The 17317-nt window shown below is 45.6% G+C and overlaps 1 protein-coding gene across 1 annotated transcript in view; it reads right to left on the reverse strand.

Moving 5' to 3' along the window:
* Positions 1-7148: 7148 nt before the first annotated feature.
* Positions 7149-17317, reverse strand: part of Bace2 (beta-secretase 2) — an 86449-nt gene continuing 76280 nt past the window's right edge. The window contains exon 9 of the mRNA XM_059277005.1: positions 7149-7613. Coding sequence (XP_059132988.1) covers positions 7360-7613 — 254 coding nt within the window. The 3' untranslated portion in view covers positions 7149-7359. The remainder of the gene's footprint in view (positions 7614-17317) is intronic.

Here is a 17317-nt window from a genome sequence, read left to right on the forward strand (position 1 = left end):
TGTCCGAGCGAGGGGCTGTGGATTAAAAAATAAGGGACAAGAGACAGCAAGTCATTTGCCACAGCTGAATGCCAAATGCCAGTCGAATGCCGTTTATTGAAAGAGGGAGGAAACCTTAAATACAGGCTTACAGCACAATGGCGGATCCCCGGAGGGCAGAAGTTTGCTACTGAATGTTCTACATTCTTGCATCTAAGCTGTTAACGCCCAATATGCAGGATACACAAACAAGGAACTTCCCTAAAGCATTCAGGAGGGTGGATACCGGCAGGGAATTAGCATAGGGAGGACACCTGGTCAAGGTTGGCAAGCAGGCAACGGCTTTACTCAATATGGGAGGAGACCAGGGCCCTACACTGTGGATACTGCTAATAAGAGTGTACAGTCATGGGAGAGCCTATACCGTGTGGTGACATTTTATTTGTGCTTTAATAAAGTTTGCTTGGAGATCAGTAAAAATAGCCAGCCATTTTAAGTAAACAAGAAGTCAGGCAGCACATGCCCTTAATCCTTTAGCAGGCAGGGTCTCTGTGTGTTCTATGCCACACTAGGGAACAGAGCCAAGTGTGGTGACACATCCCTTTAATCCCAGTACCAACCATAGAGGCGTAGAGGTCTGTACAGACAGACAGAAAGTGACAGAGCTGTGTAAGAAGAGGAAGTGAGGTAGCTGGGGTAAGATAGCCAATGAGAGGGCAGAACAGTAAGGCATATAAACCTGGGTAGACAGGAAGTAACTCGCATTTGGAAGCTGCAGAGTTGGTGAGGTAAGATCTGCTGGTGGCTTCCCCTATTTCCCCGATCTAAGGCTTTCACCCCTATATTTGGCTCCGTGTTTTTTATTTAATAAGACCACTTAGAAATTCGTCTACAATACTGTGTGCCTCTCATGTCACATTTAGGGTATGGGTGTGTGTGCAAAGGGGCAGCTGTGCTCATCTGTCTCTGTGTGGCCAGGGCTCAACTTTGGGCATCTTTCTCTACTGTTCCCCACCTTACTCTTTGAGACAGTCCCTTACCAAACTTGAAGTTTGCTCTTCCGGTTAAACAGGCTGGCCCACGAGCCCAGGGAATGCATTTGTCTCTGTCCCCACCTCCCCCCAGGCCTGGGATTAGAGATGTTTGTATTTTTACACCTGGCTTTTTACATGGGTGCTAGAGATTCAAACTCAGTCTTCATGTTTTCATAGCAGGTACTTCCCCCACTAAGCCATCTCCCTAGGCCCTGAAGAGCCCATCTTAAAAAACTAAATCACAGTTCTCAGATGCTGTTGTTTGGCTCAATGACTATTTCAGCTGCTTCCTAGAGGGGCCTTCTCTAGAGGCTGGACCACTAAGCCACATTCTTACTGCACAGATGGTAATGCACCAGGACAGGGTTCAGGACTCGGGAGTGCTTCAGAAGTGATCAAGCTGAGTGAGAGTGGGGGCACACCGGGACAAACGCTGTGGCTGTGCATCCTTGAGCAGTGCCTTGTGGCTGGCTTTCAGGTTCTACAGGGCCACCCTCTCCTATTCTGGCATGTTCTACCTTTCAGTCATTGGGCCTGGGCCCTCCCTCCATTCACTTTATCTTTGGTATTTTCCAGAAACCCACATGGAAGGGAGTAGAAATAATGGCAGTGACCTGCACGGATTCCAGAGCTGAGATCCAAGAGGCACACGAGAACCCCACCTACTCTGTGTGTTTTTAACTGAGGGCTTTTTAAAAGAGACCTTCAGCCTTTGCTGGTAAGAATGTGTAACACTGTGGTCACAAAGGACAACATTTCATAAAACTATAAAGACATTTCCTTCCTTCTCAGTACCAGGGCTTGAACTCAGGGCTTTGTGAGTGGTAGGCAAGCACTATACTATTGAACTACACTCCCAAACCCAAGAAATTTTAAATCTTGTGATTCTTATCACTGCTCAATAGAGCTGTAATTAGCTATGTCTGTCTGTCTGTTGTTGTTTGTTTGTTTCTTTATCTCAGAAGGGGGTTACTCAATGCTCTCTTTCATTCAGCAGAACCCCACTCTGGCCATGTGGGGCCCCTGGGAGAGTTTTCTTCCCCAGGTAGGATGCCACAGCTTACTCTCAGAAGGTCCTAACAATGTCCATAGCAAACCATCAGCAGAAAACAGCAAGCCCAGCCCCACCTCTGATCTGTGAATATAAACTATCTAATTCCCACCCCACCAAAGAAGACCCTGCGGAGAGACTCAGGTGGGGCTGCACAGGGGCTCTGGGTCGGTCTCCTTTTACAGACACCAATGTGTCTGTGACTGTGCTCAGCTGAAGTGAGGGCTGATCATGCCTCTTTACCAGTTGTAATTATGAAGCATATGGGTAAAAATTCATGTTGGCTGTGTGCTCTGCTTTGACTGATGTGTGGGGGCACACCATGTGCTACAGTTGATCCCCAGTTGATCTCACACAAATAAATCTCCATTTGTAAATGGTGGTGTGTGCCTGGCCCTTCCATTCCTAAATGGATGACTTAACATCATACTCTTTCTAGCTGTCGCTTGGATACAAATACAATGGAAGACTTGGTCAAGAAACACAAAAGCCCTGACAGGGATTTGAATTTATGGTTCAGCCTTCACCGACCATCACCTCTTTAAGGGTAACTGTACTGTAAAAATTATAGGGCTCAGTTAAATTTAGAAACATAGGACATCTGGCTATAACATCTTATACAAAATCCAAAGGAAGCTTGTGGGCTGGGAGGAAAAGTCACTGCCCTTTGTGGTTGACATCATGAGTGCTCACCCACCCATAATGAACTCCTCACTCATGGGCTTTGTAGACACACACGTCACCAGGATTCGCATGGCTTTCAAAATCTTTAGCAACATGGCAATTGCTTCAGTTCATTCTCTGACCCAGTGTGCTTGCCCAGATTGTAATGCAGATGCCTGGGCTCACCATGCTGACTCTGAGTAAGAATGGGTACTTCTGTACCTGAGATCCATGAGACCTACTCCTGCAGAAAAGACCAGGGCCACTGTAGACAGGGCACAGACATAAAGCTGACAGCAGCAGGAGGGAGGCTCTGCCCACTCAAGCTCTTCTCTCTGGATATGTCCCTGATGGCTTTTAGAGTAAGTGTGGCCCAATAGGGCCAGCTATCATGGGACTGTCCAGCCTCAGTTTTCAGGAGCCCTTCCTGGGTACACAGTTCCCAAAAGTGACCTGGCCAAGTCAGTGTAGCCTGAGTAACTTTCCCTTGCCCAGTGAATTCCCTAGCACATAGCCTTGAACCTGCAGCCTCCGGCCTGGGTCCTGCTCCTGAACTCAGGCATTTCTGGTCTTACTGGAACAGACATCTTCTGAATAAATAAATAGCCTTCTGTTGAATGTCTGCTCAGTGGCCAATGATCTCCTTGAGGGGTTCCCTTTGGAAATTCCTAAAATGTAGGCCATGCTGAAAAACCAGAGTAAAGTGGGTTGCCCACACTGTCTGGGGATATCCCAGCTCTCCAGACCATTGAGGAACTGCAGACTGAGGTGGGACATTCGCCTCTCTCCTGACTCCTTCAGGCCTTGTCCCCTTCCAAGAGTCTAGACTTTATCAACTCCCAGGAATTCTTGACCCTTTGCTGATGGAACTGACCAATCTGTATTTGGCTCAGGCAACATGTGGCTACAGACCTCCCACATACTTTCTTTGTCAAGGCTGACTTCAATGCCTGGATGTTCTTGAAATTGGGGATGGGGGAGTTGTAGTTCCATAAAGTGAAATGACACCTCTGACAGTAAGCAAATTTGAGGGTGAAAGAAAGCTTATGCCCAGAATTGAAGCACATTTTCCAAAAGCGTTAACCCTGCTTACTCTGTGAGCTTATTTTAATCATATTATCACTCTCTTACCCCCCAGCCCCAAACTACTTTGCTGTCTAATTGATCAACTGCCATACATTCAGGTCTGTAATTCTTAAAACTTACTGGAGATGTACATAATCATTTATGTGGACTTTTCCTGGCAGTAAAAATCTACAGTTTTGTATTGTGTGGTGTTTAGTAGTTTTCTGTAGAAAACGGTGGTGATTTTTTTTCCCCTGTGGATGTGCCAATAATCAATTCTAGTAAGTTCATGTAAAAGAAAACACACTGGGATGCTGTCCAGCTATTTGGTTTTTACTAATAAAGATAAAATCTGTGAAATTCAATTATCCTTAGCTGTGGAACAGATTTCTGGGCAGTCTATTCCCAAGGAGGAAGCTGGAACTCAAAACCCAACCAGGCATAGCTGTTTCACCAAGTAAGAAAGTAGTAATACCAATTTAGCAAATCCCCATTCTTAATTAAATCATTAAGTAGTCTTTCCCCACCTCTTAAATGAGAGAATGGAATCTGCTTTAGAAAATGTCTTCTTCAAAGCTCCATGGGGTCCTTACTGCTGCTTTCTAGAAATTACTTGACTTCCATAAATTTCTGACCCAAGTGTATCTCTAACCCAAACCTCCAGGTTTCAGGACCAGTTGGATAAATTCCTTCTAAAATGCTCAGAAGTGGGACAGGCCTGGGAGGAACACATGCAGCACACCTGTCTCTTTAAGTCTAGGCACTTTTTTTCTGGCTCAAAAAAGACACAAGAAAATGTAGTTCATACCAGGAGACTGGACACAGATCACAGGTGGCTCCCAATGTGGGGAGATAGAGTCATCTTATTTCTTGCTATTGTTTTAAAAATAATTTTAGTTACCTGAAGGCAGAATTTAATACCAGACTTTTGTTTTTTCAAGACAGGGTTTCTCTGTGTAGCCCTGGCTGTCCTGGAATTCACTATGTAGATAAGCTGGCCTTGAATTCCTAGAGATCAACAGGGTTCAGACCCCCTAAGTGCTGGGATCAAAGGGGTGCACCACCACCACCCAGCTAACTCTAGACTTCTAAATAATTTATCAGGAAAAAATCGGCTTATTTAAAGTAATTGTTTACATGGAAGGTAAGCTTGGTTTCTCATCAGGGCTGGCAGGTTTATGACAAGCTGATGCAAAGTTGCATCTTGCAGGTGGGAAGCATCCCCATCTACTACTAGTGTTTTCCTCATCCTGCTCGAAGTAAAACTGAGGCCCTTGAAAGGGTGCTACTTCAATTCCTGTTTGAGGCAAACCTTCCTGGAAGTCTGCCAAGTAAAGTCTCAATTTGCAGAACTTGAGAAGGTGGGCGTCACCACAGTTTTGAATTCAAAGGCAGTACATGCCAGAAAAATGTCCCAAATTCAACCATCTATTTCATTCTGGTTGCTAAGCTATGCTTTTGTAACTTACATACCCATCAAAATGTCACATCAAGTGGCATCTGAGATACAAAGGGAGACATATTTGGTATGAAACACAGAAAACAGTAGTACTCTTCCACCTGCCTGGACACCCTGCTTGTCTGCATCCTGTACTGTGATATGGGCACCCACTAACCTGGTGTGGCAGAAATCTTCCACACTTTAGAGTCCTGACCCAATACAAAGAACCAGATATGGTGAGTATGAAGATTGAGCACTCCCCCTTCTGTTTCAGGGATTCAGAGTCCTCACAGCACAGGGAAGTGGGGTAGAGTCTGGGAGAACCTGGTTCATTTCCATGCAAACCTGCCTAGCGGACAGGAATCAATGAAAAATCAACATGAGACCAGAATCCCACTTCTAGAGATTTCTGACACTGTAATGCATTTTGGAATTACGTGCTCTCAGTCAGTGCAGGCCCAGCACACCCTCAAGCATGTGAAAACACAATGCTGTCCCTGCTTCTGTTGGATTTTCCTTCTGCAACAGCTCAACTCCTCTCCCACCAGAATCTCACAGAAGGTTCCTCTGGCTACTGGGGAGTCTTCCAGTCCACTGCAACATGCCTGGATGGCTCCTGCATGTCCTTGGCACAGCCATGTATTTCTCAATATGGAGGTGACCGGGTGAGCAGCACAGATGGCTCAGACGTCCACACAAGGTCTGTTGTCAACACCAAAGACACTCCTGCTGAAAGAGATGCTTAGCACTCTGGGAGGAGTGTTTTATATCCAACCTGTCCCAGAGGCAGCACAAAGTGAACACTGAACTTGGCACAGGAATGGGGTTGGGGACAAGACTCGCTTTGCATGTCAATTATGTCCCATCATAACAAGTGGCCACATGGAGTTACAGGCTTCACTTTTCTTTGGCAAAGGCTTCAAATGGCAGTAAATACAGATACTGCTGATCCCCCATTGCCAAGGCTTTAACTCCCTCACAGGGAAGAACCACACCACACAAGTCATCTGACAGTCAGGGGCCTTCAAATTGCTTTGGATGGTACACTTGGGCCCCAGGCGTTTTACGAAGGGAAGCACATGGCTTCAAAGGACTCAGAAAGTGGAAGGTCTCCAAGTCACGAGTCTTCCCTCCCCGACAGCTGGTCAGAAGTATGGGCATCTGGCCATGTCTCCATTTCCCAGATCAGTAATTACCAACTTAGTTCCAGAGAAGCTTTGAAGAAAAGAAACAATTACGGCAGCAGAGAGGGAGAGACAGTTTGTTTTCCTCATTAAAACATGATTAATTAACTTGAAACCCGAGTAAGTGTATGTGACTGTGACCAGCTTGGTGACAAAATGTCAAGAGTGGCATCCAGCCCAGCACCTGTTTTGCCTCACCTTATGGGCCAGGACAATGATGGGAATAGGCCACCTGCACCCCACCCAAACCACACAGGAGGCATCTACCTTCATGCCAAAGATAACACAGGCATTTCACTAGAACTCCATCCTACTCTGCCTAGATGGGCCTTCCCCTGGCAAGGGCTTGTGTGGGATATGATCTGTGTGTCAATTCTCATTCTGTGTGGAGCCCAAGACCTACTGGAGGGCCTGTGTGCAGTCAGGCTCAGAGGAAGGTTGAGTGGTTCTCTCTTCAGGTACAAGGCTGCTGCTCCTGCTAGGATATCGGAAGCCATTTCATTTGTTCTAGACCAGGCAGTAGTCTAACAAATACCCTCTGATATGGTCAATACCCAAACTAGCAACTGAATGTACTCATTTTTCCTGAGGTTGAAGAGGGGATGACAACCACCAGTGGCCTATTTCTGGTTTTTTGTTTGTTTGGGTTGTTTTTTTCTTGTTTTGCTTTTGGTAGGACACTGGTCAGTTTGGCATAACCAGTCCCATAAAGCCTGAAGCCCAATGCACTGTTTTGGTTCACAATGAGGTGTTTTTATTATCATTTCCCTCCGAAGTAGAAAAGATTTGGAAGCTTGGAAATCAAGAGTAATCAAGATACAGTGAGTCTGGAAGTCATTGAGATGCACAGCCGAGATTCCAGACAGACGGACAGAGACGCCAACTGGACATGTCCCTCTTAAAAGAGCTGAGTTCAAGGCTGCTGGAGTTCAGAGAGGTTCTTCATTTCCAGCGATGTCTGACCAGTGAGGACTCATCATTGACGACCTCAGGGTCACGGGGAGCATGTCGGCAGTGCACTGGGAGAAGCAGGAGGAGGATCAGAACCAGGAGGATGACTCCACACACACTCATCAGGGCATAAGACACAATCCACAAGATGGGCTCATTCAGAGCCGGTGCTGGGACACAGTTGCTGGCTACGTCTTCCGTGGAAAAGGGCCCAGAAATTTCAGACACTGTGGTACCTGCAATCTCTGAGGAGACAGAAGGAGAAAGGCCACAGTTGTAAGTCAAGAAACCCCCACTGGCTTGGCTATTGACTGTGCACTTAGGGACAGCTCGGGGACAGTGGGCCCTCTGGGGTTCACGCTCCTCAGTATGTACTGCTGTGCCTGAATGATGGAGAACTGTGCAGAAGAAAACACGCTGGTGCTCCCCAGCTGGTGCTCTGTGGGTGACAGCACACTGGCCAGTGCCTTGAGGTACCACCAGGACTGTGGTGTTCTTCAGGAGTGAAGAGGAAGGAGTGGGAAGTGTGCCATTCAAAAAGCTCAACAGAGGTTGCCAGGAATGGCTGGGGGAGGAGTCTCTTGGCAAAGTTAACTTGACCCCATGAAACACCGAGTGAGGCCAACCTAGTCTTTTTGATATTTTGTTTGGTTTTCTTCCAACAGGGGTCTTACTCTATAGCCCAGGTTGGGCTGGAACTTGCTATGTAGTTCAGGCTACCCTTGAACTTATGGCAATCCTCCTGCTTCAGCTTCCTGAGTGCTGGTATTAAAGGTGAATCACAACACCCAGCCCAACTCATTCTTAGTGGCTCCAAGACTTTCCTAGCCACCCTGGCTTAGGAGGGTCCCCTTCCTCCATCCTATGTCATATCTGAAGGACCATGAAGCAAAAGTGATCAGTTAGCAAACATTTGACTTGTGGCATAAACGGTGACATAGAATGTCATGATGGCTTCTGCTAAAGACCCTGGGGTCAGAACACAGTCTATGAATAAAGCTGTGTGAGGAGATTTCTGAGAGCTTGTGTGAAAACTCTAAGTATAAACAGACAAGAGTCTTGTAACCTCTGTTCCTCCATAACATGGGGTGTTCTTGGAATGTGCTTTGGTGTACCTCCCAGCTGTGAATAAGGGTGGGCTTACTTCAGATTACTCATTATTCAGAACGATGTGTGACTGTATACAGCCTAAACTTATGTGACCTGCCCTTGTGACTGTATACAACTTAAACTCAAGTGAACTTTGCTCACATGACCTTGCTTAATTCTCAGAATACCCTCAGAATATAAATGGATGCCCTGAATAAAGTTGGCTACTGCATGAGACTTTAGTACTCCTCATTTTTAGGCTCCACTCTCCCAGGTTCACTCTGCCAAATAGAGCAGCAACACCCTGGGAGAAACTGGAAGGAATTCTGGAAGCAAGCATAGGGTGAGGCATGGCACTGGGCTTGCCTCTTCCTCCAGGACTACAGCATCCTAAGGCTTTACTTGGGGGCAGAGGAGAGTGGAATAGAAAGTCCTCCTGACCACTCTCCCAGTTTCTGTCCCAAGCCCCAAGACTTACAATCTTGCCAAATATGAACTTTTTCATTTGAGGAAGAGAACAGAGTAAAAAATGACAGTCAGATAATGGTCTTTAAAGAATGCCTTTGAAGGAGGAAGAAATGACTTGGTTCCTTCGCAAAGGCCATACCCTTTCTGGCCTGTGCAGACTCCATGATAACAGCTTGTTTTTTTTTTTAAGCACCTGAGAAGAAAAATAAGTGAACATAGCCCTGCCAACACCCAAGCACGGTGGGATGCAGCCTCAGTTGATCCATACCCCCAGGGGTCCACAGTGGGAGGGAGAGGAAGGGGTATTAGCACACAACACCCAGGAACAAAGTCAACCTGCCATTTCTTATGGAAGTTGGTGTCTCCTGGCACCCAGCCACATTACTGTCCTAGATCACTCTTGGTTGGGCTACAGTGCTGGAATGGTGACTCAGTCCCTCATCTGGTATGCAAAAGCTGAAGCATTTCCTGCCCAGCCCTTTATGGAGGAGTGCCAAGCTCTGCCCTACAGTGTCCAGAGGCAAATGACCCCACTCCATAGCAGGAAGGTAATACATATTTATAACAGAAACCTTGCAAACAGAGGGAATTCAAACAGTCATAGATTCACCAGTCAGAACAATCAATACTAATATTGTTGAGTGTAACCTTTTTCTATGATAAAAAGCATTATCATTAAATCTTAAGTCCAGCTATTTTGATGACTACATAAAAAGCCGTATTATGGACATGTCAATTGATGTTTAATTTTGATTTTCAACTATATTACTTCTGAGTAGAAGAACTATTAGGGACTAGAAACAGTAGGTCAGTGGTAGTATGTTTGCTGAGCATGTAAGAGGCCCTAAGTTCAATCTTCAGGATTGCAGAAGAAAAAAAAAGAAAAGGAAAGAAAAAAAGAAAAGAAAAACTTTACTGGCCATTTGTGTTTTCACTCTTCTGTTCTCACGGATTTGTACAAATCTTTCTGAAAGTAAAATCTTTCTGACAGTAAAATCTTTCTTAGGTTGTGAATGTCTTTGCAAAGCAGGGCATTGTCTTTCTTCAAATTTACTTTGTAAATGAGATGTGTGAGCCAGTACATGGACGAAAGGGCACCTTCTCAGTCCACAGATGGCAATGCAGTAGGGCAGGAAGCAATCCAAAACCTCTTGAAACCACTTTTGCTTCCAGCCAAGATGGGGTCACAGGGACCAGCATGACCTCCCACTTGAAACAAATGCAACAATGGGTGAGATGATACTTGGTGAAAAAAGAAGAAAAACTAGGGAAGATTGCCCCAGAGCACTGCTTCTATCAGAAGCAGCAGGCAGAAGTCCAGGGAAACAAGGGCTGTAGGGTTTGCAGTGCAGGGTCATGCTGAGGAGACAGCCTTACCCAGAGACCAAGTGTCTCCAGAGGGTGAAGGACTCCTGGAGCCTTCAGTGGTCTTGCATCCACATTCAACCAACCACAGACTATTCCAGAAGAATAATGGCATCTAGACTAAACATGTGCAGACTTTTTCTATTGTCATTACTTCCTGAACAACACAGTGTTCAGGAATACCAACTATTTACACAGTCCTAACACTGTGAGAACTATGACATCATCTAGAGATGATCAAGTACAGGGTGGTGCAGGGGTTCTATGGAGACACTATGCCACCTCACAGAGGGACCTGACCCTGTGTAAGGTGTGATGTCATCTAGATATGATGCTCCTATTCGGTGAAGACACTGTGCCATCTCACAGAAGGAGCCTGATACTGTTAAGTGTGACATCATCTAGAGATGATGCAGGTACTGGACAGTGCTTGGGGGCTGTGGAGACAGCGGGCTCTTACAGGAAGGGTTTGTGCAACCTTGAGTATCCTTGGACGCTGGTGTCTCCTAGGGTCCTGGATCTCATCCCTTGGGTTCTGAAGGATGCCAGCACTAATCAGAGACCCACGGGGGCCACTGGAAAAGGATATGAAAAGTGTTCACTCAGGTCTGAGAGAACTGCACCCTCAACAGCTCCCTGTGTGCTCTGTCTCCCCAGTTTACAGGACACCAGATAGGGGATGGAGCAGGAGAGGGGCCTTTCTTACACACTGGAGAAAGTACTACTAACCACTGACCCAACACAGCTCTGACTACCTGAAGAAGCCGAAAAGAAAGATTAGAAGCAAAAATTCTTTCTAAGCAACTTAGTCCTGACCCAGGACAAATCTCAAGTATTATTAAGAGCACAAAAATACTCAGTCCCTGACAAGGTGAAATTCACACTGTGAGGCATCTAATTTATGCTGCCAAATGCAGAGTCTGTTCTCGGGGCTATGAGAGAATATCACAGACCAGAAGGCTTGCAAACAGCATGTAAGCAAACCCTGCCTGGTGATGGTTTCGTGATTTTTGGATGGCCAGCCTCTGTGTTTTCATGTGGGGAAGGAGTAAGAGATCTTGCTAAAGCTCTTTTGTAAGGTTACAGTCACAGAGGCTCTACCTCCATGCTGGGAGATGTCTTGTGTTGGATCTTAGGCTCCCATAGAGGAATCCTGGAGGGTAATGAACATTCAGTCTATAGAACACAGTACATACAGCAAGGAGATGGAACACACCATTTATAGTTCACACAGAGAAGCAGGGAAATACAGTTTATAAAGAGGAATTTTAGCCAGAAACCTCAGATAAGTTCAGTTGTACACAGGATATTATGACCTCGATTATCACATATTCTAATGAGGAAGTTGGAGGAATATTTAACACAACACAGACATAGAAGATGTTGGAAGACCTAAGTCACACTCCCTGGTACAATATATAAGATGAAAACCACATTGGCGTTACTAATGGCAGATGCACTATAGAAAAAGACCAATCAGAGATGAAGAGATGACTCGATAGTTAAGACCACTGGCTGTTCTTGAAGAGAACCTGGGTTCAACTTCCAGTGTCCACATGGCACCTCACAAACATCTGTAACTCTAGCTCCAGGGGATCCAACACTGTCTTCTGGCCTCTGCAGGCAGTGTACACATGTGGCACACATACATATACTCAGATAAAACACCCATAGAGAATAAAAAGAAATCTTTTGAAAGGACTGATCAAATTAAAGAAATTACAACAGAAACTACATGAATTGACACACAGATAGAACACTGGAAAACTGATAAAGAGAACATCAGTGCATACGCATCAGGCTGCTTAATCATGGAATTAAAGGGTCCAAAGAAGAAAAAGGGGCAGAAAACCAAAAAGAAGAAATAGTAACTAAAAATTTTCAGAATTTAATGTGAACTATATATAAATTCATAGACTGCAGAGCATGCACGCACATGCGTCACACACACACACACACACACACACACACGCACACGCACACGCACACACACACACACACAGGACACCCTCATCCCCAGTGAAGGACTGGAAAGGGAGTGGCCGGGTCCAGTGGAAGAATGAGGGGAGGGCTTGATTCAGGACAGTGCATGCACATGAGAGACTATCAGACTGACTCACCAATATGAACCATTAATACATGCTAATAACAATTCTAGAAAGGTGTTTAATCTCAGCCACACAGGTCAGGTGACCAACTCCAGAACTCTTCCTCAAGTTGAAAGCCTATATTTGTCTGTGTACATGATACGTACGTGATATGTATATAATAGAAAGGCAAAAACAACAAAACCCAAGACCCCCAAAACAAAAAACAAACCTCTCAACAAAATCATCTTTTCTTCACCTTACATGGTGTTACTTTAAAGTCAGAAGTTGAATGTATGTGTTAAGTCTGGGAAACCTCGGACAAAAGGCTAACTAAGGTGTCCTTTAACATATGAAAGCAGATGCTGGCACTCCCAGTGTCCTTCAGTACCTGTGGCTCCTGCCAGCACTTTCTGCCCCGCCCCCACCATAAACCTCTCCACCCTAGTGACTGGGCTTCAGGTTCCCTTCCCCCAGCTTTCATGGCCCAGGCTGCCTCTCTTGCTCTCCCCGCCCCTCTTCTATTATGGTCCAGTTTAGTCTGCTGGTCATGATCAGCCTGGACTCTTCCCTCTGCCTGCTTTCTCCCTCATATCTACAGTAAAAGTCTTCTCCACACTTCAGGAGTAGTCATTGTCCTCCTCTTATTTCATTCATCATGCTGTTTTGGGGGGAAAGCACCCATCTCAAGTAGTCAGACATAATGCATTAGTTAGAAACAACTCCATGTTCACAAGCGCAGTGGGCCTGCCGCACTGGAGGAAGGTGGATTTCAAACTGAGGCTGAGGACTGGGGATGTAGCGCATTTAGTGTCAAACTTGCCTAGCATCCAGGAAGCCCTGGGCTCCATGCCCAGCACTGCCCAAGCTGGTGCGGTGTACACATCTGCAACCCCGGCACTGGGGAAGCAGGAAGATAAAAAGTTGTAGGTCATCCTAGGCCACATAGGGAGGTTGGACTTAACTTCTCAAAAACAACAACAAAAGTTATTTTCTGGATGTTATTTTCTAGAATGTGTTTTTTTAATTTTCTAATTGTGCTGTGAAGCTGACTTGACTTTGCTATGTTGGACTTATATATGAGAGAACACCGTCCATCGCAGGGAAGGGAGTGAACTCTGGCTTCAGATCCCTGCTCCTTGTTGGGGACTGTGCCATTTGGCTTAACAGCTCTGTCTGCTCTGTTCTCAGCTAACTGCTCTGACTTTCACTTTCCTCATCTGTAAAATGGGGGCATAAGTGCCCCTGTAAGCAACAGTATTGGAAGAATAGGTAAGTTAGCAGATGTTAAATGTGTGTACATGGTGCCCGGGGTACTAGGTGATGGTCAATTGTTACTATGTTGTTATTTTAATTGTTTTATCAATGTCTTGAGTTAAAATTTTTTTGATCATTAATCTTTTTTTTAATTAAGAGATTTTCTATTCGTTTTACATATCAACCACGGATTCCCCTGTCCTCCCTCCTCCCACCCCGTGAGTTAAAATTTTAATTGTGTGTTTTCTCTGTTGTTCTCAGAAGGTCATGACCTGGTTGATAATGAATGCCTGGGAAGATATATCACTTTACTAAGGATGATGATTATGCTATTCAGATCCCCTCCCCCCATGAGACACAAAATAAAACAAAGTGCCCCACCAAACTGAAGATCTGCGATCAAGACATTCTGTGCAAATGCCTGCTTCACTTGGAAGACTACTCTGTAGTTAGAAGGGTTCTGGACCCAAGGCCAGTCTCTTTCTCTCTCTCTCTTGCTCCCTGCCCTTTCATTCCCTTTTGAGATAGAGTTTCTCACTGGGATCTCTGGCTAGTCACCACATCTCAGGAATCCTCTTGTCCTCCCCACCTCCCCAGAGCTGGGATTATAGGCACACACCACCATATCTGCTTTTTACATGGGTGCTGAGGTCTTAATGCTTTCGTGACAAGCACTTTACTGAATAAGCCATCTCCTATGCCCCAGGGCCAGTATTCTCCGCAGTAGGTGTAAAAGGCACAGATTATCCATAGAACTCAGGGTTTCCAACTGTACAATGTGGAGCCAGAAGAGCCTGGCCCATGGCTTTCTGGTTCTCAGTTTGGTGTCTTTGACAATATTCTAAATAGATAAGCACAGGCATATCTCTAAGACTCATCTTCACACTACTCTCCCTATTTTTAAACATGAGCTGTACCAGATGATCCACTTTCAACCTGCAGCAAGAAAAATTCCATGGAATGACTGCCACAATCCACGATGTGTTTCAAGTTGTATGAGTTGCAATCTATATAGCTCTTGGGTGCTAAATGTCTCAGTCTATAAAAAGAGATGGATGGTATTTCAGAAGCCCTGGAGGCATTAAGACACCAGAGCTGTCAATTTAACGCTATCGTTATTATCTGCTTAGCTGCAGATGCTTGGACAAGGCAATATGGAGGCAGCTGAAGGGGCCCCAGTACCCAGAGTATCTATCTGTTCAGGGGTATGCCAGAGACTTGGGAGGGTCAGTTCTACATTGCTCCACATTCTCCATCTAATTTGCATGGCTCTGCTTGGGATCCATATTGGGGTTCCCAGCAGGATGCGGGATTGGCACTGGCACAGGCAGCAGAAGAAAGCTGTCTGGGGAAAGGCTCAGATGGCAAAGAGTTGCTGAGCAAGCATAAGGACCTGAATTTGATTCCTAGAACCAAAGAAACAAAAATGCCCTGTGTGGTGGCCTGCTGTTGTAATCCCAGTGCTGGGGAGACAGAGATAGGTGGATCCCTGGGGCTCGGTGAACAGACAGCCTAGCCTGCTTGGTGAGTTCCAGACCAATGAGAGACCTTGTCTCAAAGAACAAGATGGAGAATGACAGAGAAAGACACCTGAAGTTGACCTCTGGCCTCCACATGAACCCATGTGCACATGCACCAGCACTCACACACCCACACGTGCACGCTTATATACAACCTCCAGCCTACGTACACACAAAAAGAAAAGGAGACTGGGCACTTTTCCCCAAATCACTCTGCACCATGCCACCCTGATGTACTCCAGGAAAACAAGCCAGGAAGTCCACAAAGTCAGTCTTGGAGAAGCTCTTGGAGTCCCAGGGATTCTGGCAAAGGGCTTCTCCCTGCCCCCTGCTCCCCTACAGCAACCCTCAGTGAACCCTATAAACTAAGAGCTGCCCAAAATTATAAAGCCAAAATAAAGGCACTGGGAAATAGTAGAAGCTTCTATAACTACAAGAAGCTTTTGACTCCACCAGTTTGGTTGGTTCTGTGGGGAACTTGCTCCTGTTCTGACAGACAGGAGGCTAACTGCAGCTCCCACTATTTATTCATCTAGCTAGTTCCTGAGGGTTGGACACTGGGCCTTGGATGTGCTAAGCACGTGCTCCATCACTGAGCTATACTGTCAGTATTGATTTTTAAAGAGACAGTCTTGCAACGTTAAGGAGGCTAGCTCCAAACTCCTGGCTTGAGGGATGCCCCTGCCTCGGCTTTTCAAGTAGCAGAGACTATGGGTGTGGACCAGTGTGCTCAGATCACCCTCCGGTTTTAAACACGCTGCAGGGTGTAGAAGAGCCTTTCCCTAACCTGAAGTCCACACACGAGAGCTACAGTCTCCACGTCCAGGAAGGGTGGGTGATGCTGTGGTTGTTTTCCCAGGGCTTCATGTGACCACCACCACTGTGGAGCAGGGTGGCCATGGTGACAGACCTCATCCAGCAATCATGGCAGCAAACAAACCTCTATGGAAGAGAGGTAGGTCTATGGACAGTCTGCTACCATGTGAGGGGGAAAGGCCATAGACATCACAAGCCCTTCACCAACCCCCACCCCCAACCTTTCCCCAAGATTTCAAACCCCACTCCATTCTGTGCAGCCATAGGTGATTAATATAATATAATATAATATAATATAATATAATATAATATAATATAATATAATATAATACAATACAATATATGTATATATTATATACAAGTTAAAAGACCAACTAGGGTTGGGGCTTTTCTTTTTCTCTTTTTGATTTATATCAACCCCTCCCCCTCTTCCCTTCAATACCTCCCATGCTGGACTCCCCATACTGCTTCTCTCAGATTCATGGCCTCTTTTTTAAAAAACTATCAGTTACACGCATACATAAATGAATAAATATATGAGTACAACTTGCTGAGTTCACTTAGTGTTGTTCATATGTATCAGGGCTGACCACCTGGGAGTGGATAACCCTATCAGGGGGCTCATCTCTAGAGAAGACGGATTCTCCCTCTCTCAGCAGCCAGTAATCTCCTGTAACTCTTCATCCAGGGCTGTGGCCTGGTGGGATTTTCCCCATCCACATTAGCTCGTCAACAGTGCTGCTCCCAAGGGTTGTCCATGCTTCTGTGAGCGACACCAATAAACTCATTAATGTACCATGTTGGACTTGATGGGAGCTGTCTTTGGTCTGTCTATTCCCTCTCTATTTGGCATAGACATTTTTACATCTCCCCTGGAAAGTCACACTGCAAGAAACTTGAACTCAAACACCAAGGAAGTAGGTGCTAGAGCCACAATGCCTATGAAAGACTGGCTTATCAGTGAAGAATCCAAAACTTGACCATCAAGGGAGCCTGGCTGCCTGTGGTCTGAGGAAGGGCTAGGAACAAAAGGAGGATTCTCCTGTGAGAATTGGAACCCTCAGATTTCCACCTTCACCAAGCCTGGCTGGACTCTGAATTGCCACAGGGGTAGAGACCCTGAAGTTCTCATGAATACTCAACAGTGACTTAAAAACCCCAAAAAGTATTTTTTATGTTAAAATGCACCACAGGCAAAGTTTAAAAAACTTACAACTGAGACATGAATCACAGCATTTTAGACAATAATCACCTTTTGAGGCTTTTATCAGGGAAACTGTTTATAGAAAAGAGAACACAGCTGTGCAAGAAGCTGTTCACTCACTTCCCTTCTGGGTTTGCATACTT

Source organism: Peromyscus eremicus, chromosome 12 (genome assembly GCF_949786415.1).
Source record: "Peromyscus eremicus chromosome 12, PerEre_H2_v1, whole genome shotgun sequence".
Taxonomy (NCBI): Eukaryota; Metazoa; Chordata; class Mammalia; order Rodentia; family Cricetidae; genus Peromyscus; species Peromyscus eremicus.